This window comes from Galeopterus variegatus, unplaced genomic scaffold (assembly GCF_000696425.1).
Source record: "Galeopterus variegatus unplaced genomic scaffold, G_variegatus-3.0.2 Scaffold604, whole genome shotgun sequence".
NCBI classification, from domain to species: domain Eukaryota; kingdom Metazoa; phylum Chordata; class Mammalia; order Dermoptera; family Cynocephalidae; genus Galeopterus; species Galeopterus variegatus.
Window position 1 is genome coordinate 556,891 of NW_007726715.1, and position 23,375 is coordinate 580,265.

Below are 23,375 nucleotides of genomic sequence, written 5' to 3' on the forward strand. Positions count from 1 at the left end.
AACTGTTCTAAAAATAAAGATAAGGAACAATTGTATGGAGTTTCCTCAAACAATTGCAGATAGATCTGTCATATGACCCAGCTATCCCACTGCTGGGAATATACCAAGAGCAACGGAAAGCATCAAGTCAAAGGTATACCTGTTCCCCAATGTTCATCGCAGCACTCTTTACAATAGCCAAGAGTTGGAACCAGCCCAAATGTCCATCATCGGATGAGTGGATACGGAAATTGTGGTATATCTACATAATGGAATTCTACTCAGCTATAAAATCGAATGAAATACTGCCATTTGCAACAACATGGATGGACCTTAAGAGAATTATATTAAGTGAAACGAGTCAGGCACAGAAAGAGAAATACCACATGTTCTCACTTATTGGTGGGAGCTAAAAATAAATAAATAAATTCACACACACACACACAAAAAACCGGGGGCGGGGGGGGGAGAAGACTTAACAATACAACTCCTTGAAGTTGATACGACAATCAAACAGAAAGGACATTTTTGGGTGGGAGGGGGGAGAGAGAGGAGGAAGGGGGGTTTCGGTAATGGGCCACAATAATCAACCTCATTGTATATCGACCAAATAAAATTAAGAAAAAAAAAAAATAATAAAATAAATAAATAAATAAAAATACTACGATAAATATCTTGGTGCATACAGGTTTTCATACTCATCCAATTATTTCCTTAGGATAAAACCTTAGAAGTAGGGCTGGCCCGGTGGCGCACTCGGTAGAGTGCGGCACTTGGGAGCCCGGCGGCGCTCCCACCTAGGGTTCCGATCCCATATAGAGACCAGTTCCCGCTCACTGGCTGAGCGCGGTGCAGGTGCAACACCGAGGGTTGCGATCCCGTTACCGGTCACGAAAAAAGACAAAAAGGAAAAAAAAAAAAAAAACCTTAGAAGTAGAAATACTAGGCGCTTTTAAGTTCTTTGATATCTTTGATATATATTACTAAATTATTCTCTAGATGTACCAAGTACTTTCATACCAGCACTCCATGCCCTTCTCCTCCTCTGGCATCTAAGCATCTTTGCCTATTTGATCAGTGAAACTAGTATTTCACTGTTTTAATTTAATTTCTTCAATGACTAGCTAGAAATTTGTTCATTTTGGGGAGCCACTTATGCTTTTTCCGGGAATACATGTTCATGTCTTTTTTACACTCATATTGTTAGCATGTTTATCTTACTGACCCCAAAAGTTTTTCAATTTGTTCCAATCCTTTCATTAGGTAATACACTTTCTGTCTACATAGAAGCTCAGTTAATCTTTTATTTGAAGTGAATAGCAGAAATTACATTGAATTACAATAAAAGGTAATTAATCTTTTAATTCTTGTAATTTTAACTGGCCAATCTTGCCAATTATTTTCATGACTGGCACAAAGAGTTGGACATGATGATTTAGGTGGGTTGTCAAACCTTCAGACCAAGCAGAGGGAACAGTGGGCACACTGCAGTATCCCCCAAAAGCATTCCCATTGTGACCAGCCACTCCTGCGGCTGGGAGAGGAATGACACAAGATGTACGAGAACAACTCAAAAGAGCAAAGGAGGCCAGCTGTCTTAGAAAAAGAATTCACTCTATCCCTTGAGATTATAAGAAGCAGCTCAGAAAACAGTTTGGAACCCCATAATTTCTTTACAGGTTCACCCAATCAATGCCATACCACAAAACAAAGTACAGCATCCAGTTCAGAAACAAAGGAGAGAAAAAACTAAATGGAGACTCATGATAAAGCTGCCTTCACCACAGCCTGCCAAGCTTAATTTCATAGGTGCGAGTCTAACCTGTGCAATTAAAAAATGTGACAGTCATCAGGCCAGTGAGTATATCCACACAGTTGATATTCTAAAACTAGAAAGGGGCTGGCTGGTTAGCTCAGTTTGTTAGAGCGTGGCCTTGTAACACCAAGGTGAAGAGTTTGGTTCCCTGCACTGGCCAGCCGCCAGAAAAATAAACAAACAAAAAATAAAACTAGAAACATCTTTCTAAGGCAGGTGGAAGAAAGGGGAAAAAGGGAGTGACTTGATATAAAGAGGCAACTACCTTCTAGCTGTGCATTAGAAGGCTTCCTAATACATCCTGGCCATCACAGCCAAACAATGATGGGGTCAGCAGGCTTTTCACATAAACCCAGAGATGAAACAGGGATGAAGATGGAAATACTAACAAATCCAAAGCAAATGGTTACTTCTAGGGTCTTACCCATAGGAATAGTCACAGAACTCTAACAAATGCTTGGAGAAAGTTCCAGGGCTAAAGAATTAAGACTAACATGTTTTGTAAAGTAGTTTTCCATTCCAGTAGAAATTAAATAATTTCTGCCCCACATAACTCAAAGAAAACTGAAAGGAAGTTATTCCACTATATAAGGTTGGGGTCAGTGGGGAGAATCCTACCTCAAAAAGCTACACAGGTACACTTTAAATGGGTGAACTATATGGCATATGAATTATATCTCAATAAAGTTGTTGAGAAAAAAAAAGTCACTCAAGGCTCACATCAAATACCTAAATGAATGTTCCCTGACTCATTCATCACCAAATGCTCCTCTTAACCAAGGCACCAGGAGAGAAAGAGAAGTGATGTTAAAGAGGTCCCAGTGGCACTAAGAAGGAAAAAGCGAGAAAAAGATGGACGTGCACCATTCCTAGAGAGAAGCAAACAGCAAGCACAGCTGGTTTGCCGCTCCTGGGCAGTGCTTCCCAGGCACAGGAAGAAGCAGCTGATGAAGAACCCATCCATCCTCTTTGTTTACACAGCTACTTAAAGGGATTGTAAAACGCCAAAATAGGTTTAGTGGAGGGAAATATTTCTAGACTTCTAAAAGGGGTGGAAACAACCTAAAGACCTTTAGGCTGCAGACTGGGGAATACTGAATGTTATGATGCAATCTAACAATAATGAATACTACAAAGAGGTAGAGAAAAATAATGATTCAAAGAAGTACGTATAGCCATGGTAGTGCTTAGTGAGATAGGCTATCTATCTGGATAAAATAGGTTTCCTTGATCTCTTTCTCACTAAAGAAGACATTTTGAGCAAAGGGAAGATGAAGCATAGAACAGCATGAGAGACCATTAAAATAATCCCCTATAAGAGAATCACATAAAATCACTTGGGCTCTAAGTCAAGGTTATGTCCAATTCCCACCGCCCTTCTTTGGAGTCAACCAGACTTGGGTTGGAGACCTGACTCAAATATTTACTGGTGGTGGGTATAGGACTTAGCTCCATGGACCTCAATTTCTTATTCTGTGAAATAGAGACAGTAATAAAGCAGACTTCATGAGGCTATTGTAAGGATTCAGTAAGATAAGACACATAAAATACCGAGCACAAGGCCTACCACAGAACAAATGTAAAAACAAACATTAGTTATTACCATTTTAGCTATACTTTCACTACACTCTCCCTTCTCCTGTAAACACACACACCTCTACTACCTTAAATTTCAAAGACTCCTTTCTATTGCATTTTTTACGTGGAAATAGCTGACCTCTTATTCCTTTCACTGATGCCAAAAGCAATCCCAAATTTAACAAACTTTGCAGACTCCACACTTAGTACATTTCTACCAGTGGGATTTCACTCTGTCAGCCACCTGCATCAACTAGACCTGTCCAAGACATGTCCAGGGCTTTTCTCAAATCTGGAGAAAAGAAATGGGAGAGTCTCCATTGCTCCAGAAGCACAGGAGTCCAGCCACCCACCTACCTGCTCCGCGTGTAGCTCTGCAAGGTGGCAGAGAGCGACGGCAAATGACTCCGTGTTGTTCTGCTGCACGCCCCCGTTCACCGACTCCAGGCTGTTCATGCTCAGCAACATCTGGGCTTGCTGCAGTGCCATGGTGCTGGGTAAGGAGAGGGCACAGGATTTCCTTTCATCAGCGGACCTAGGCTGCCCCTTATACCCTATGGTTATCTTGAGTGGAAATGCAAGGAAGTTAAGCCCTCTGCAGGCTCTGGCTTTGTGGGAGCAGCTGTTCCCAATGCCAGCAATCCTGCCCTCAGGACAGGGAGGGTAGAACAGCATCCTGGCTATTCAGCCCCCAAGGAAGCATGAAGTGGTTATGGCATAACTGGGAGATCCAAGCTCCCAGATCCTCCCGCTCCCCCCACCCCACCCGGATTTTCCCTGTGGTCACAGGATGTTAATTAGCTTTCACGGGTAAATTCAGACCCGATGCCATCCTGGCACTGGCTGCTCTGGCAATGTAAGCAGTGGCCAGTGTCTGCAGCTGTTTCAGAGCACACCGTGCCAAAAAATTATCTGAAATACAAAAACAAAACTGGTAAAATAGGCACTTTCTTTCATTATGGAATTCCTAGAAATAGTAGATTGTTCAGGTAAGGGGTGAAGTAGCGACAGGGCTCCAGGATTAAAATCTGGTTCAGAAGCTTACTCCCAAGCTAAAGGTAGCTAAATGGAAAAGTAAACAATGAGACTGGAAATATTCCAGAGAAAACATCTTGGTTAACAGAAAAGTAACTTTCTTTACACAATAGCTTTGGGGTTCAAGAGTTGTTCAACTTGGGTAGCCATGGACCATGCCTCCTGCAAACAGGAAGAGAGGTTCCTGTCTCAAGGCAGAGGAGTGTGGTACTTGGAGTCAGATGACCTGGGTTGGAGTCCTGGCTCTGTCACTTGTTAACTACATTTGTGATCATGGGCAGATCTGATGTGTGAACCCTGGTTTACTCATCCCAGAATGGAGATCATCTACCAGTTACCTCACAGTGCAGCTGCGAGGAGGAGAAGTAAATAAGAATATGCATGGGAAAAACTTTGCCAAGTCTGTGTGGAATACAAAATGTTTTTAGACTATAAAGCATTTTCTCTAATCCCCTGCATGAACAATTTCCATCAAAGGGGGGTAACACCTTGCCCTTCAGGCTTTTCATAGAACCAGTCTGCTAGCTCCTGCTTATCTCTAAAGGATTCACACTTCCACCACCTTGGCAGTCTTCCTGAAGACCTACCTGCGGCCGTAGAGCCTCCAGATGGCCGTTTTCTGTGCAATGCTGATATCGATGAGCTCTGACAGGCTGTGTTTCCAGTGCAGGAGGTCGGAGTCCTTTAGGGCATCCATCAGCTTGTTTGCCGTCTTCCCAGCAAAAGCTCTCTGTTGAACAAGGGACTGTATTCCCAGGGAGGCGAGGTACTAAGGGGACAGATATACCCACGACCCAAGATAGAGATTACATGACAGAATTTGTTTTGCTCTTCAGAAATGTGGTGGATTTCACATTTCAGCACACGTACAGTGACAGCACTATTTAAAAGGAAAGTACCTACAATCTAACCTTAACCCTGACCCATATGAGATGTGTTCCTGAAAAACCAGAGCTGGAAGAGAGGCAGAAGGTACATGGGAAAGAGCCAGGGCTTTGGCATTAGATGGACCTGAACTTAAATACTGCCTCTGCTACTTACTGTGTGACTTAGGGCCAGTCACTTAGCTTCTTAGCTAAGCCTCAGCTTCCTCATCTGTAAAATGGGCATCAAACATATCATAAAGAATTGTTGTAAGGATTACAATGAAATAATAAATGTCAAACAGTGTTGGGCACAATATGTAATAGGAGATCAAAAAAGGCCTAACATGAGCAACAAGTTATCTTTTCATTAACTTCTAGCATACTCTTCAAGGATGAAAGCTCAACTAAAAATAGTCAGCTTAAATCCATAGCAAAAATTGTACTTAAGAAGTCTATCATTTATTTCAAGGAGTTATTATCAACTTTGTACATGTTTCCTTTCCCAGAAGTGAATCACATGGACAATTTGCAGATGTAAAAAGCATATACAAAATTATTTTCAATTTTACTAAAGTTTGTTGCAAACTTGATGAGACAGAATGCTTAAGCAGTCCTATTGCCTAAAGTCCAGTCTCCAGGAGATATTTTTTGAGACAGAATAAGGTTCTTCAAGCAAAAATAATCTAGATTCTAGAAGTCGTTACTACTTCATGTGTAGACTATGATGTCCTTTCAATGCTCCTCAGTCTACGTCATTGAAGACTATAATTCAGGTCCTTCCCTGTCACTCAAAATGAGAAAGGACAAATCTGCCCTTTGGTTCCTGGCTTTAACCGTTTAAAACAAGGATCAGCAAACTTGTTCTATAAAGGATCAGAGAGTAAATAATTTAGGTTTTGTAGCCCACACTTGGTTCTTGTCGCATATTCTTTGTTGTTGGTTTTATCCCCCCAATCATTTAAAAATATAAAACCCATTCTTAGCTTGAAGGCCATACGTAAGTAGACAGAGAGCCATATTTACCCCAGAGGCTGTAAAGTTTGCCAATCCCTGGTTTAAAAATAAGCCTTGCCTAAAATTTTTCTAAGTGAATATGTGGTAAGGTAATGTCACTCAATAAACTAAACAAAGGTCTCTTATCAGATTGATAAATGGAACTTCCACGGATGTTATCAGGATAAAGAGAACAGAGAGAAGCCTACGAAACAAAATCAAGTGGTTTGATAATAACTGAAGTCTTATGAAACTACCAAGAATAAAACCACACACTGAAATGTCCTTTCTAAATCTATCACTGGTCCATGACAAAGGTGGATGGAAAAAAGAGACAAAGGCTCAACACCACTTATTTAAACAATCTCACAGAAAGATGACCCTTACCGGTAACCCAAAATGTACTGCTTTCTTCACAGAATGCTCCAGCAGAACATAGCTATCGGATCTCTTCTGCCCCAGCACATAAAGCCAACTCTGGCAAGAGAAATTATCAAAATATATCATAACAGTGGTAATGGCTAATGTTCTAGTGAAATATCAATGTGGACATAAGAAAGAATTTAAAAGGGACAAAATAAATCCTCTAAAGTACTCTTTCGCAAATTATGAACCTGAATAAAACCTGTCAAACATATTAAAACCAGACTAAAATAAACAAGCCATTGATCTGCTTCACCTCTGACAGCCCCGAGTAGCAGGAGTTTCAGAAAAAAAGCATAAAGCCCACATATGATCTTTGAGAAATGAAATTCTCAGGTGATTGTCAAATGACTTCTGTGTTGTACTTGTGCTTGGTGATTATGTTTTAACAGGACAATGTCTCATCGAGTTACTAGGAACAGCATGCGTCTTTTTGTTAATGCTAATGTTAAATGTGACAGTTAAAGCTTACTCTTCTTTCATGACAAGTTGCATTAAAATTTATAGACAAGAAATGCCCCAAAAGCAAAACAAATGTCATAATCAAAAAGATAAATAAATATGGGTTGCCCTTTCTGAATTCCCATGACCACGTAACCAGTATCCCTTTGCTGCTAAGGACTTTTGCTCCAACTGCAAAACAACCCAATTAAAATGGGGTCTTCCGAAGGCCAACTCAACCCATGTGCAAAACTCCCAAGACCAGAGGATGGCCTCACCAAACAATGCTGGAGACACACGTGATCGTTGGACTCCTGGGCAATCCTAATTGCCTCCTGCAGGGCGAGCTCTGCCTGTTGACTAATGATAGACTAAACATTAATATCCGATTAACAATCACAAACATGCATAAGCAACGGTAGCAGGAAGTCATCTGTAAACAATTCATCCAAGTGCCAGTCTCTGGGTTGGAAGTTGTAACTATTTATGGGCTTATTTTCTGAGGCATGCCCCAACCCCAGCAGAAGGAAACAGTAATAATGGAGATACAGAATATGTCCCTTCTAAGGTTAATTTCTACTAAAAGGAGTGTGAAGAAATGGCTTTTATCTCTGCTCCTAAGATGTTAATTTTAGTTGACCTCCTCTGAGGGGAAGAGGCAGGAGGGGACATATTTTACTTTTCATTGCATTCCCTTCTGCATGATTTCTTTTTTTTTTACTACATGCATTTGTAACAGTAATAAATGCATGTAGTAATCATTTTTTCAGAGCTAGTAAGTATTTTAAGGATTTCCACTTCTGAGATTTTTTTTTTTCCCCACTTATGTGATTTCCCTCCATTTGGAATGTCTCCCCCAACCTCTCAACTTCTGTGGAAGTCCAACTATTCTCAGCCTCACTGAGCTCACTTCTGATAACACCCACAGAAATGTTGTCTGTACCCCACCTTGCAATGCTTACTTTATCACCTTCTATTTATTTAACCTGTGTTAGTTTTATTTCATCAACTAGTTTATAAATCTCTACATGGCACAGCCTATGTCTTCAATTTTCAATTTCCCAATGGTAAGCCACAGAAGTTTTACAAACACTGGGTCACTGAAGATCTCAAAATAGGATCAGAAATTCTTGGGTGTCACTTACTTAAGGAAAAACTTACACAAGGAATTTTCTTCCAACACTAGCAATAGCCTCACATGAGTAATTTTAATCGGGTAGAGCTGAATTTTTTTCTAGATAACTGTTCAAATAAAGAAACCAAATACATTTTTACCTATTTTACACTTCTTTTAAGTCCCTTTTAATGTTAAGAATAATGCAATGCTCCAAAACATAAGCTGCTCAAGAGCATGAAACATACCTTCACACATGCAACCTCAAATATCAGTTGATTTAACTTCATGGAACATTTGATGACCAAATAAATAATGTAAAGCTTAGAAAAAAGGCTTTTGAGAGAACTGTATAGATGGTATGCTAAAACAGGACTAAAGAGAGATTGTATTTTTCCCAGGTAAGAAGAAAAGGTAGGTCACTAACACAGAAACTTCAAGAAAGTCAGGCAAATCCTTGAGGGATCTTATGATTTTCCATCACTGCTAATCAGAAAATCCTCTGATAAAAAATTTCAGTAAAAGAGCAAGAGGCAAACTGTTTATAATATTTAAAATGGACCAGATGTCTACTGTTTTCAAAATGCCAAAGCAGAAGTATCTGTAGCCTTCCCACTAAGAGTAAAAGCCAATGTCCTTACCTGGCCAACAGGACTCTAATGCTCTGACCCATCGCCTCTCCAGCCTCATTCGCCTCTACTCCTCCTCGCTTACTTGCAGTACTCCAACCACACTGCTTGCTCCTCAAACATGCCAAGTAAACCCCTGCCTCAGGACCTTTGCACTTGCATTCTCACTGATTTGAACATTTCCTGCAGATACATGCACAGCTCATTCCCTCAATTCTTTTAAATCTCTGCTCAAATACTAAGTTAGCAGACATCAGGGACAGCTGATCTGCTTCCTTAATATTTAAACAGAGCTGTACAAATTGAGGGAGGAAGTGATCTGTGCATCTGTCTGGAGTAAGAGTGTTCCTTATGAAAACAACAGCCCCTTTGCACTTGCATTCTCACTGATTTGAACATTTCCTGCAGATACATGCACAGCTCATTCCCTCAATTCTTTTAAATCTCTGCTCAAATACTAAGTTAGCAGACATCAGAGACAGCTGATCTGCTTCCTTAATATTTAAACAGAGCTGTACAAATTGAGGGAGGGAGTGATCTGTGCATCTGTCTGGAGTAAGAGTGTTCCTTATGAAAACAACAGCCCTCCCCAGCATCACTTTCTATCCGCTAATCCTGACCTATCACTACCTAACACATTACAATTTGTTTGGCATTGCTTATTGTCTATCTCCCCACCATAAGCTCCATAACATGGTGTTTTTTCTCTTTTTTTGCTGCTGTATCCCCAGCACCTAGAACAGTGCCTGGTATACAGTAGATGCTCAATAAACAACTATAAAGATTTTCAAGTAATCTCCACATCCTTTTAGCTAGGTGACAAAGATTTACACAGATCCAGGACGAGAAACAAAAGCATGGACCTGGGTAAATCAGGATTAAGAATAAGCACATTAATAAAAACCCACCCCTCCTCTTTTGTATTCTGTGCAATTAGCTGCATGGCTAATTGATAATACTGTAAACATAAAGAAATTCTGCACATCAAAAAATAACTTGTATCTAGAAGGCTGCATACAAATTACCAAGTCCTAAGAGAAGCAATTTTTAACATAGAAGTAGGTTATTGGTGAATATTACAAATAATGTTGCTGTTATTTACAAGTTCATAAAAAAATGAAAGGCCCTGATCAAGAGGTTACTAAAGCTGGGAGGACAAAAAGTAGTTAATACAAGATATAAAAAACTCGCAAAATCATAGAGTTTGGAGTACCCTTCAACATTTTCAGGTACAAATGTCAATCTGATCCTTGAATTCCCTTGATGACAACCCTGGTCTAGGCATGAGCACTTCACTGACACTTTTCTCAGAGTGTTCTATATGGGGAAACCTCTTCCTTATAATAAGCAAAAACATTTTGCCCTTTAACTTGCACTTACCAGCTCTCAATCTTCTCTAGTAGCCACACCCTTGATCAGTCTAAGCCCTTTTCGCATGACCTTTTACTACATGAAGATGTGAAACACATGCTTGGCTAAGTCATTTTTTCTCCAGGCTAAACGTTCTCACATCCTTCCCACGTTATTTATACAGCATTGCTTTGAATGTTTAATACCCTGAGACTGTCCCCTACACAAGCTCCAGCTTGTCTATGTCCCTTTTAAAACCTGACAACCAAAAATTAATAGAATTCTCTGAGTGTTGCCTGGCCCACAAAGAAAGGGATGGAAGTCTTAATCCTTAAACTTTATATACTAAGCTTTGAATGTTTAATACCCTGAGACTGTCCCCTACACAAGCTCCAGCTTGTCTATGTCCCTGACAACCAAAAATTAATAGAATTCTCTGAGTGTTGCCTGGCCCACAAAGAAAGGGATGGAAGTCTTAATCCTTAAACTTTATATACTACACTCCCATTAATATCCCCTGGAGTCTCTATTCAAAGACATATAGAGCAGAGAGCGCATTTCTCTCAACTAGTAAAAAGCCATGGGGAGGGCGGGAGGAGGGTGGACAGACAGGGAAATGCTTTCAGTTAGTAATTTCCTATCTTTCACCATTCATCATTATTCACATCATTTCACTATTTCCAAAACTGCCTCCATGTTTTTGAAGTTTTTTTTTTAATCTACCTAACTCTATTTACTAAATAATAAGTGGTCGATTTTCCGATTTATTCATTAAAAACAGTCATATCTTAGCAACAGAAAAAACCAGTGTCACCTCACTAAGCTGCCTGAATTCCACCCAAAAGCAAAAGTGACTTTTAGTAAGCCTATGCAGTCTTTTATCAGGTAAAGGCATAACTTCCACTTGGCTTTTTGAAATACTTAAAATAGCTTTTGCATGTCCATTATTACCTCCGAAAAATCCTTTTGGGAACCTGTGGCCTAATGACCTAATTTCCTTTCCACTGAATGGCTGTTGTTCTTCGAAGTAAAGAAATAGGCCAGGCACTAAGACAGTAATGCTAAATAGGGACACCAGGGGGCAGAATATTTAGGTAAAAGGTTTTCATCAACCGTTGTTCCCGGGCAAAAAGGTTCCCTCTTTGGAAGTAATTGGCAAGTCCAAGTTAAAAAGTCTCTTACTTTCTTTTCTTCTTCTTTTTTACTAATTCATTATTTTAAAAAATACATCTCAATTAACATGTGAGAGTTAGTTTCTTCAATTTCTGCATGGACAAAAGTCTACAAACTTACTAGTGACCGAATCGGCAGTGCAGGGCAGCCAGGTTCAGAGCAGCATATCTCAAGCTCCGGCCATAGCCCTCTTCCCCGTTACTTTTGCTTTCGGCTCCAGTAAGAATCAGGCGGTCAAAATAATGAAGGAGGCTGTGTGTTGAACTGAAAACATCTTGGACTCGGAGGTTGTTTAAGTAGCTGAGATAATGCTAAAACAAGAAATAGTGAACATATTTTAAATGTTCTACTTCGTCTTGTGCAAGACTACTGCAGAGAGTTCCGCTGGCTGTAGAAACTTGTGTATACCCTCCCCTTCTAACAGGACAGTCATAATTTAGCTCCATCTTTTCCCAACAGGCAGAATAAAAGAAGTTCGGGATACACTGGCTTGGCACAGTTCCCTCAGAGGAAGTCTCAAATGAAAAACAGGAGTTTTGTTAGTATTTGTGCCAGTTTTATCCTAAATATACACACACTATGCCACTGCTTATATTAGGACCCATGAGTGACACAGGAGGATAGCGGGCCTCACCTAGTTTGGGTATTAAGGAACACTGTAAGCTCGAAAATAAAGATCTTAAAACCTGAATTCACATACAGATTATAAAATTAATTTTTCTAAATGTCCAACTTAAAATACAGTGAGACTTTTACTAGTTTACTACGTTAATTATTTTCATTTTGTTTTGAGTCACTGAATTAAAGTCTCTCCTAATGGACAGATCCCAGTCACTAAGAAGCAAAATGGATATATTTCTACACATGAATTAAGATGTCAAATCCAGACGGTGTTAAGAAAGTTTTTAGTTAGCTCAGTTAAAGTGCAGTGTTGATAACACCAAGATCAAGGGTTCAGATTCCTGAACCAGCCAGCCACCAAAAAGAAAGTTTTCAGAGTAAAAAATCCAATAAGGAAAGGAATTATTGAAACTTTAAAAACAAAACAAAACCAAAAATATCACTGACAAAAAAGGAGGAGGGAAAGTTTTTTGATCAGTCTATTCTATCATCTCCTGTCCAAAATTCACATCAGAGAGATGATGAATGAAAGAGATCATTAGACTGAAGAGGATGGGGGGAGCTTTACAACCTATGTTGAGTTGCTTATTTGCCAACAACATGATTTCTTTCAAGAACCTGGGCCAAGGACAGATCCTCATTGCATGGCTTTCATTATAAAGAGTAGCCTTGTCATTCTTCTCCAATTCAGCAACAAATTCTGGGAAAGACTCACCGCTTCAGCAAAATCAGGATTAAATTTCAACAAGTTGTTCAATTCTTTCTGCAAGGAAGCTGGAGTGAGGGCTTTAGTCTCATCATTCTTTAACAAAGAGGCCTGAAATTTAAAAATGACAACTCCTTAAAAAGAAATGGTCAATAAACACATGGAAATATATACCAATTACCATCACCTTATTATTTTCTTTTCTACAGAGGTCCTTTCAGGGTCTGGCCTCTTATCTCACCAGCCTTAGCTTGCTGCCCCTCACTCCAAATACAATAAAGGTGGAACCTACCACATCATCTCATCTTGACCACACAGAATTCTATTTTCTTCCTCAAGAAGAAACACCAAGCTCTCAACTACCATTTCCCCTCTGCATATTCCCCCCATGCCTAATAAACCTATGACCATGCCTAGCTCATCCTTCAGGTCCCAATATAGACTTCAGCCACCTGCTCCTGTCATCTTCTAGACTAGGTGAGGTCCTATAAGCCCCTATATGCTCCCATAAGCCCTCTGCACCTACCCTTCCTGTAGCACTTATCAAGTTATATGAAAATATCCAGTTTGACCCCATCCCGGACTGTAAGCTCCTTCCAGGCAAGTAATGTGTTTCTCCAGTGCCTGCAAAGGGCCTTGTGGCACACAGCTACCCTACCCCACCCTAGTTATTTATTACTTATGGATAATATCGGCAATTATTATATAAAATATGTAGAATATTAATTTCAAATTAAATGTTTATACTTAACTGGGTTATAAATATTTTATCTAGTAATATCTAGATAAGTTTTTTTTTATAAGTAACAATAATTTCTAATACCATTTTTTTTCTAATTCCATTTTTTTTTTTTTTTGTCCTTTTTGAGACCGGCCGCACCGCGCTCAGCCAGTGAGCACACCGGCCATGCCTATATAGGACCCGAACCCGCGGCAGGAGCGCTGTTGCGCTCCCAGTGCCGCACTGTCCCGAGTGCGCCATGGGCTCGGCCCTCTAATTCCATTTTTAATTTACTATATACCATTATAGAAAATTCCAAAAATATGGAAAGCATATAGAAGAAAACATAAATCATTTGTAATCCCACCACCCAGAAATAACATTATTAACACTTTAGTGTGTCTTATCCCAGTCTTTTTTCTATATGAGTACACACACGTAATTTTAACAAAATTAGAATGTTACTTTACTTCCTGTTCTCTTTATTTAATATATTGTAAACTTTGTTTCATCATCAAATAGTCTTTGAAGATATAATTACTAAAGAAAAAGTATCAACCCTTTCACTGTCATATTTATTGCAAATACTTTTTCCCATCCTGTTGTTTGCCTTTTCATTTTGTTAGAACCTGTTCTGACATGCAGACGTTTTTAAATTTTAGGCTGAAAAGTCAAATGATCTCCGATTTTTTTCTTCCACGGCTTTCATGTTTAGAAAGTTCTTTCCACACCCAGAGGTCAGTTAAAAGTTAATATGTAGTTCCTTCTAGTCTAATTATGGCTTTAAATATTTACATATAACCCTTTAATCCATCTGTAATGTACTTAGGTGTGAGGGTGACGGGAAGATCCAGCTGTTTTTCCTCAGTAGTTAACCAACTATATACAGATGGGTTTTTCTAAACTGTTTTAAATTAATCTGCAGAGGTGATTCCATCACTTTTACCTAGATATAAACATTACATCTTTCTGCAGAAAGAAAATTCATAACAAAATGAGGGAAAACTAGAGTAAAAAATAAAAACTCTATGCTGAAAATAACGTAAGAGAAAAATGTTCAGCTTGTGAAAAAAATATGGCTCAAAAGCAGCAACAAGAAATGTTTGGAACCAACTGTACTAATGTCTACAATTTGAAATACATCAAAAAATAAGATGAAATAGAGGCTGGCTAGAGCATGGCTAGGTATGTGATATATAGAGCAAAATATTAACTACAGAATCTAGGAAATGGGTACATGGGTATTTACTGTACAATGCTTTTCAAATTTTCTTTATGTTTGAAAACAGCAATAATAAAATGTTGGAGGAAGAAGAGCAAATCACATGTTTTTTGGGCTATGTTAGTCATATACCATTACTGAATGAATCTGTATTACAACTTTAGTAGAAAACTTAAATCACTCACAAAATAGAAAGGGACACATATCTAAAACTGCAATATTAGTGAAGAAGCGAGGACCAAGAGTAAAGGATAATGCAAATTCCCTAATAAACCTACTAACCTAACAGGCATATGCCCTGACGTGTAATATTACAGGATTTTTTTAAAAGTTCATGATAAATTACAGAATTAACATACCTGTTGAGAAAGAAAAAATTCTGCTTGTTTTTGGGACAGAGGACCACTGCAAGATACCTCCTCTTCTCTAGAAAAAGTAAGAACAAAAATAGTAAAGAATTACACAAGAGTGAAAATGGTAACATTTTCAAAGTCAAATAGATTCTTGTATCAGAAGAGTTCAAAAACTTTAAATTAATTATCTCTTCTCACAGGGAATAAGCAGAGAAGCCAATATTCAAACCCAGTGGTTTGACTTCAGAGCCAAACTCTTAACCCAGTGCTGTACTGTCTTTCCACTAGATAAGAAGCATTTGTAAGTAACCACAAGGAACTTAGTTTTTGCAAGCACTTAATGGTATAATTATCTTCTTGCTCCCAGGAGATGCTGAACAAATCACATAACAGTACAAAGGCAACTCATAGGAAGTACACAAAAGCATTTCCTATCTACACACAATGTCACCCCACCACCACCCAGGGGGTAAGCCAGACTACTTAGGGCAGGTGGGACTTACTTCTCTCAGGGCTCTGAACACACTGTATTGTAATGATCTGTTTACATGTCAGTCTTTCTCACCAGACTATGGGCTCCTCAAAAGCAGGGAATATGAAGAGTGACAGAGAGGGAGAAAGAGAGAGAGAGAGACAAGGGGAGAGAGAGAGAGAGAGAGAGTGTGTGTGTGGTATCACGGCAGTCACTATACTAAGCACAGGGTAAAATGCAGCAAAACAACACAGAGAAAGGTTTTAGCTCTGAAGGGATGAGGAGACAGGGTAAAAGATAAAAAAGTAAGCAAGTAAATTTAAAAGGTTATTTAGTGATGGGAGGTGTGAAGGAAATAAAGAAGCTGAAAGTATTTGGGCCGGAGTCTACTTCAGATACGTGGTCGGGGAAGGCTGCCTGAGCACATCTGAGCTGAACTCTGAATAGTGAAAGGGAAATGAGGGGAAAAGCCAGGGAAGAGCATTCCAGGCAACCTGAGGCAGAAACTGGCTTGGATTATTTGAGAAACTGAAAGAAAGCCAGAGCTGTCAGACTGCTGAGAGTGAAGGGGAGAATAAAGAAAGCAGTCAGGGAGGACGATGGGGCCAGATCATGCAGGCACAGGGGCCACGGTAAGCTCAGATTTCTGTCTAAATTCCCAGCATAGTCAATGCAGGGTTTATGGCAGAAAAGTGCTGTGACTTCACTTCCATTCCTAAAGGTTCCCCTGGATGCCACCTGAAGAACAGACTGCAGAGAGACAAGAGTGGAGGCAAGACACCAGTTAGGCTAGAGCAGTCATCCAGTAAAGAGATTCAGTGCCTAGACTCTGGGGGCAGCAGTGGCCAGGAGAGAAGCAAACAAGTTCTACATATACTGGGGAGGAAGGACTGAACCCTGTTCCTACTGAAGCCAGTTCCTACTGGCTGTTGGGGTGCAGGACAGGGAGGAAGCAAGGACACTCCCCAGTTTTGAGCTTGAACAACGAGGTTAGTAGTGTGGCAGCACTTCCCCAGTGTGTAAAGCTTAGTAGGTATTCAATGAACTTTCACTGAATTAATCAAGTTCAGTCTAACGTAATGAATGCTATTGGTCAAGGTCCCCACAGAAAAGAAAATGGCCCATTCAAATTGGGTAATTTGAGAGAGTTTAACAAAGGATCACTTATACAAGTAGGGGCAGGGGACAAAGAAGCCATAAGGGACAATACAATCCCTAGGGCTGGTGTAAGAGGAGCACCTTTACACCTCAGGCCTGGGAAGACCTGCCAGAAGCTGCAGCCCCCCAGGACTCCGAAGGAAGGGAGTCAGTGAATCCACACCCTGACCTCACTATCCTCAGCCCCCTGGATTTCCCACCAGTGCCTCCCACTGACCAATCCCAAGTCAGAGCAAGGAGCACACAGACGCAGCCACGTGAGTCAATTTCCCGGATCTGGAAGGGCAACAAGGGGACAGCCAGCACATGAACTGAGTTAGTGAGGATTTACTGAGCTTGAAATTATGCTACTTCACAGGAAACGGATTCATGCCAGAAAAACCCGTTACCTTACAGACACATCGAGTTCTTCTTTTTCCATTTTTCTTTCGCCTTCCTCTCTGCTGGTCAGTTCCATATCAGCATCCTCCACTGCCTTTTTCTCACCACTTTGGAAGTACTGTTGAAGGGCAGTGTACAGTTTAAACACTTGACTGAAGGAAAGCTTACTGTAGGCCAAGATCATGTGACGCAGAAACAAACCTACAAAATAAGACCATAGACAAAGCAAAAGCATTAACTGAAATCCAGGCTACAGAATAGCAATGACTATTTGTCATAATTCTTCCTTCAAAAAAATCAAAAAGAGACACTTGGCAGTTGCCATTCCCTCCTCCAGGAATGTTCTTCCTCCATCCTTTACAAAGCTAGTTTCTTCCCATTCAGGACTCAATCCTCCCACCCCTACTCCACCATCTCTATCCCTCCCAGCCTCCATTTTATTTTCTTCATGGCTGCTATAGCTATCTGAAATTATTTCATTTATGTGTTTACTTTTTACCATCTGGCTTCCCCCACCAGAATGTAATCTCCATATGAGGAAAGTCCATGTCTATCTTGTATGTCCAGAGTCTGGCACATGGAGATCAATAAATAACATGCAAAAAAGTCAGGTGGAGGGAGCATGGATACAAAGCTAACAGAAAAGCATCACGAAATATTGTGTACACCCTTGCCTTATATGCTACGTCAATAATATATTTTTACTTACCTCTCTTCATAAGTTTCGTTGCTGACCCTCACTTATAGTTGTACAATGCAGGCAAGTGATCCAGAGGACTGTGACAAAGAGCTGGGAAACCCTAAAAACCCCAGGACCAGGCTCTGACTCTGACTATTGTAGACAAAACAGAAGGTGCTTTTCTACAAGTCAGTTATTTAAATGTAGATCAAAATGGCAAGGCAATAAATACAAACTACAAAATGTCTAACATCCCCATTGAGTTTGTTCACATGTATAGCAGAGTAACATTAGATGTGACTTAGAAAGCTGCTCACTTAAATGAAAATACTCTGCTCTTCTTAGAATGAGTTTCATACCTACTACACTTGTTTTGTGAACCTCTGGTTCAGTTCCAGAAAAAGAATCTGAAAGGTCATCAAAAAATTGTTCCATATCCTTCAATTCGCCTTCAGCCATCAGTTTGATTCTGAATGAGAAAATTGAGGTGTATATTTTAGGAAGGCCCTTTGAACATCTTCCCACATTTCATATTCCTCAATTATCTAAAATAAATCTATTTTAAAGGCAATTCAGTGATTAGTATAAAATGGTGGCACATAAAACAAATTTCATAATCCAAATGTTACTCCCATACTTCTGCAAAGTATCATTGCTGTTTTCTTGATCATAAGTTTGTCAATATATCAGCCAGCAAAAATGGAATTCTCCACAACAACTAAAAAGAATGAGGTAGAACCACATAGAATAATAAATTTTGGGGGGAAAGCTGCAAAATAGTATGTTTAATGTTATCCATTTAAAATAAAATTAAGTAAAGGTACTTAGAAAAACAACCTAGAATAATAAAGGTATCTCTTTAAAGAATTAATTACCACATACCCTTTTGTGATTTTCATCTATCTTGACACCTTTTTCATATATATACAGAAGAAAATGAAGTTTACCTGATCTGTACTGAATTTGCCAGCTGAGGACAAGATTCTTCAATTAACTTGTATAGTTTTGACAGTGTAATATCTGGACCCTGAGTAAAGGAAAGAGAGTTACAGACAAATTTTAAGGAGCTGAAGATTAATAGAGAACTAAAAACATAAATTCACTTATCAACTCCTTTGCTTGAATAATCATTCCAAACACGTAATCTCAAATCAAGGTTTTTCTAACTACCTAAAATGCTAGAGTAATACTTCACATCTGAATACCATTTTTGTTTAGTCAGTGAAATGATCTAAAATGGAAAAAAAAAAAAGCATAGGATTTATAATTCGAGTATCCACCCTTCTTTCCTTCTTAGCTTTGTTATCATATCAAAATTGGAACCTCTCTGAGCCCTATTTTCCTTCATCAGTAAAACGGAGATAATAAGCATCTCCCTTGTTTGTGGCAAAGATTAAAATAACACAAAGTGCTTTGTAAACTGGAAAATACTATACAAATGTAGGTGTTCTATTTCTTACAAAGGTAATTTCATTTGATCCTTCCCCAAACCTTGTAAGGTAGGGACATACTATGTGCTAAAGTCCATTAAAAAGTACTACCAGGGACAAGAAGATTACAAGGTAGCTGAGGTTTAAAACTAAAGATTGAATCTTTTTTAGAGAGTAAATTGATAGTATATATGCTAGTTTTAGATGTGGAAAACCCAGCAATTCCACTTCTGGGGAAGTTATGTTTGACATGCATTGTTTGAAATAAAGAAAAACTGAAAAGAACCTGTAAGCCAATAAAGACTGAATTTATCATGTATAATAAAGAGTTAAATTATGTTGCTTTTCTTACTGTGAAATACAATGCAGCTATTAAAAAGAATATTCAAATGTACATGGAAAGATCTCCAAGACTTGTGAAGTGAAAGGACCAAGCTATAGAAGTAGCATGTATGTAAAAAAAAGCAATTAGAAGCATACACATATATATAAAACTGTAGTTGGATCCGTTCCAAAATGGCATTCAATAAATAGTTGATTGTGAAAGGACGACAGGACCCGAGCTGACCGTTCATCGGAGAAGTTCCGCTTTATTCGGGGGAGAAGCATACATTTATATAGAGCCGGTTTGGGGGAAAGGGTGGTCAGTACACGGAGCGGTAGTTGATTGGCCGGGGGCGGGTAATGATTTCTGATAGGCTGCACCTTGGCGCCCGGTGAGATTGTTAGGGCCCGGAAGAGAAAAGCACCATGTTTTAGGGAGTGCCTCCTTTGGAGTCTTCTATGGGGCCTTACAGATTGAATTAATGTTAATAATGATAATCTCTGAGAGGGAATAAATAGTACTGGAGGGCATGCAGAAGAACTATAAGCGTTCACTCCATCAATTTTTATATTATTTGAAGTTTTTAACAATGAACTTTTTGTGTATTAGCTGAATGGTTACAAATTAACTAATTTTAAAAGTCAAACAAACAGGGGCCGGCCCTTGGCTCACTCGGTAGAGTGCGGTGCTGATAACACCAAGGCCATGGGTTCGGATCCCATATAGGGATGGCCGGTTTGCTCACTGGGTGAGCGTGGTGCTGACAACACCAAGTCAAGGGTTAAGATCCCCTTACCGGTCATCTTTTTAAAAAAAAAAAAAAAAAAAAAAAAGTCAAACAAACAAAAAGTAAAGGAGTTGAGGTCTGGTTGGAATGTTACTAGATGAAATCTATATACACTTTGATTAAAACTATATAGTAGCTACCCAGGCAAAAAACCAAAAAGGAGAATCCCAGACAGCAAAAAACAGCACGAGCAAAAGGCAGGAAGGTGAGAGTTAAGACACCAGGATTATGTTTTCCTTTCTCTCTTTATCAAATTTTTAGTATTATGACCTTTATTTGAATAATGGGGGGAAATAATGTGGATAGAACTGGGAGCTATACATAATAGAGATGTCACCTCTTTTATTTAACTGGGCAAGCCACTTAACCACTATGTCCTCAGTTCCCCTCTCCTCCCATTCCCCTCCCCCAAAAATACATGTGATGATTTTTTTTTAAACAAACCCTTTATAAACTATATTGAGTGGCAGAAATGCAACTCTGAGTACTAATTTTATTCGTTTTACTTTTTAAGACCCCATGGGGCCCAGGACCCCAGATCTGTTTCTGCTACCACTGTTCCTCAAAAGACAACTGCTCATCCTTCAAGGCCCAACTTAGCATTCCACTTTTTTCTACGAAGTCCTCCCCATTCACCTGAGTACACCTGTCCACTTCTAGAAGGGTATATAACATTTCATTCATTCCACAATAACTACTCAGACACTATACTAGGCTTTTGGGGGCTAGTACAAAACAGGACAAAGTACTGCCCTCAGGGAGGTTACAGCCTAGAGGAGAGAGACAGACAAATCACATAATCACACAAATAAATGGAAAAGCCACATCTGATATAGGGGAAGGTACATGCCCTATGAGAACACATTAAAATGAAAATATCAGTGAACACTGATTGAACATTTACTATATTGAAAACATCAGTTAACACCGGTTGAGCGTTTACCATATGCTAATGATATAGTTTCTTTTATTGCTCCCATTTTACAGAGACAAATCTGAGACCCAAATTGGTTAAGGAACTTGCCAAGTGGCAGCTAGTAAGTAGAGGAGCTGCGACCTGAGTCTGCAAAATGAAATACGACATGTAAAGTGCTTAGTACACAGTAAGTGCTCAATCAATGCTCGTTGTTAATTTTATGTCATTATTACTATTTATAACGGTCCTCTAGGGTAGGAAACCTGTATGATTCATCTATGTCTCCGATGCACAGGACGTAAAATGTGTAGTCCCATTTCACAGAAGATAGAGGATTTGAGAATATAATTCTCCCCCAGTCACTCAACTAATAAATATTTGAACCAGGCCTGCAACCGCAAAAAAAAAAAAAAAAAAAAAAAAAAGTGCACGTAAACGTACTAGCGCTCAGTAAGTATTAGCGATCTTTATTGAGGGTATGTGATGAATCCCGTGTCACCAGGCCCTGGGGGGGTGTACGGCACAAAGCAAAGTGCTCAGCAGAAGTTTGCTGAGTGAGCGGAAGCCGGCTGGCACCCCTCACCTGCAGCAGCGGCAGGAGCAGCTGGTTGAGCCTCCGCCGCTCCAGGAGGCTGACGGCGCCCTCGCCCGTGCGGCCCATCTCGTTCAGCAGCACCAACACCGCGATCTTATATGGCGTCACCCAGTCCTTGATGCCGAACACGTTCGCGTGCACCACCCCATTGGTCATCATGGGATTGAAATAGAGGCTCTCGTGGACACTGGCCATGACGGCCCGAGACAAAGTCTCGAGGCCAGGCCGAGCGCCCCGCCGCGCCGCGCCACGCCGCGCTTCCGCCTTTCGGCGCACACTAACCCATCCTACGCCTCCGCCCACCGGAATCATATCCCAAGAAACAGGCATCCCTGTGCTCGCGGCATGCGGTCGGCCAACCAGACCAGCCCGTCAGAGCACATGGGAGGACTCCAGCCAATAAGAACGCCTAAGAGTGTGGTGAGGGGTGGGGCAAAGATAGTGCACCAAAACACTGGTACCCTACAGAAACTCTTGCCGAAGAACAGCAGGTTCCCGGGCTATGTGGACAGAGACTGAGTGAAAGGGAGAGTCGATGCTTGGGGCCCTGGGGCTGAAGGGGCTGCGGGGCAGTCCATTTGTTCATTTAATTTGAAAATAATTAAAATTGAATTTTTAAATAATTATGCCTAAAACCAACGAAATTAAATTTGCATCTTTAAATTATGTATTCAATTCATTGGGTTAACAATTTTTAAACTAGAAGTTTGGGAGTTTCACCTTTTTTTTTTTTTATTGTCGGTTAGCCACTACAGGGAATCCGAACCCGTAACCTGGGTGTTTCCAGCACCAGCTCTCCCACGTGAGCTAACCGGGCAGACCTAATTCTTTGTCTTTTTAAAGACAAATGCCATTTGCATACATCCAGGTCAGGTTGCAAATGGCCATCTATCCATATGTGAGATAGAAGATAAACACGATCACCTCCCTGTGGTGAGTCTGTTTCCCACCTAACTACCTACAAAATCCATAGTCTGGTGTTCAGAACCCTCCAAGATCAATCCCCAGCCAATATTTTCAGTCTGGTTTTTCACAATTCTCCCTCCATTCATCTGTACCTCTCCAAAGATACTTAGTTCTTTATAGCCTGCATTATTGTTACTAATGATTTGCCATCCCTATTAGTCTTTTTGTCTCTTGAAAGAGCCACATACAATTCAACTTTGGCTACACATGTGCACACACTGTGCCTAGTACCTGGTTTTTGCTGTCTCAATGAATAATGAATGAATATGTGCTATTAACATATTAACATAAAAACAAAAGGAGGCAGATACATATAGGAAAAGAAGCCACTGATAGCCTGGAATACGAGTGAACTTCCACATCTTGAGAACTCTACATTTTAGTTACCATACACAATTATTGCGTAACTTTTATTTGTAAAAAGGGAAGCTGGCTTTTGCAGGGAATTTAATACTTAAGCAAAATTCTTTCTTTGCCTCAGTTTATTTTTATATCCCCTCTCCCCTTTTCTTTATGAAAAAACATGCTTAAAATCTTAAAAGCTCTCTCAGGATCTTTTTGCATATTGGGTATAACATAAAATAAAGGTTAACAAAGAGTGTTTGTGGTATAAACTTCTATTCAACCTTAAAATCCTGAATAGGAA

General features: G+C 39.8%; 1 protein-coding gene across 3 annotated transcripts in view; it reads right to left on the reverse strand.

The window, feature by feature from the left end:
• The window catches only part of ANAPC5 (anaphase promoting complex subunit 5), a 37,251-nt gene extending 15,222 nt beyond the window's left edge, over positions 1-22,029 (reverse strand). Inside the window, exons 1-11 of one of the 3 annotated variants that reach the window (XM_008570464.1) lie at positions 21,752-22,029; positions 18,658-18,737; positions 18,070-18,179; positions 17,040-17,232; positions 15,027-15,093; positions 12,734-12,835; positions 11,518-11,708; positions 7,410-7,491; positions 6,655-6,744; positions 4,996-5,138; positions 3,731-3,866 (exon numbers count right to left, since the gene is read on the reverse strand). In XM_008570464.1, the coding sequence (XP_008568686.1) occupies positions 3,731-3,866; positions 4,996-5,138; positions 6,655-6,744; positions 7,410-7,491; positions 11,518-11,708; positions 12,734-12,835; positions 15,027-15,093; positions 17,040-17,232; positions 18,070-18,179; positions 18,658-18,737; positions 21,752-21,958 (1,401 nt within the window). In that variant the 5' untranslated portion in view covers positions 21,959-22,029. Of the gene's footprint in view, positions 1-3,730; positions 3,867-4,995; positions 5,178-6,654; positions 6,745-7,409; positions 7,492-11,517; positions 11,709-12,733; positions 12,836-15,026; positions 15,094-17,039; positions 17,233-17,740; positions 17,757-18,069; positions 18,180-18,657; positions 18,738-21,751 lie in introns of those variants that run through there. The other 2 variants (XM_008570463.1, XM_008570465.1) reach the window with 2 other exon arrangements.
• Between the last annotated feature and the right edge of the window lie 1,346 nt (positions 22,030-23,375).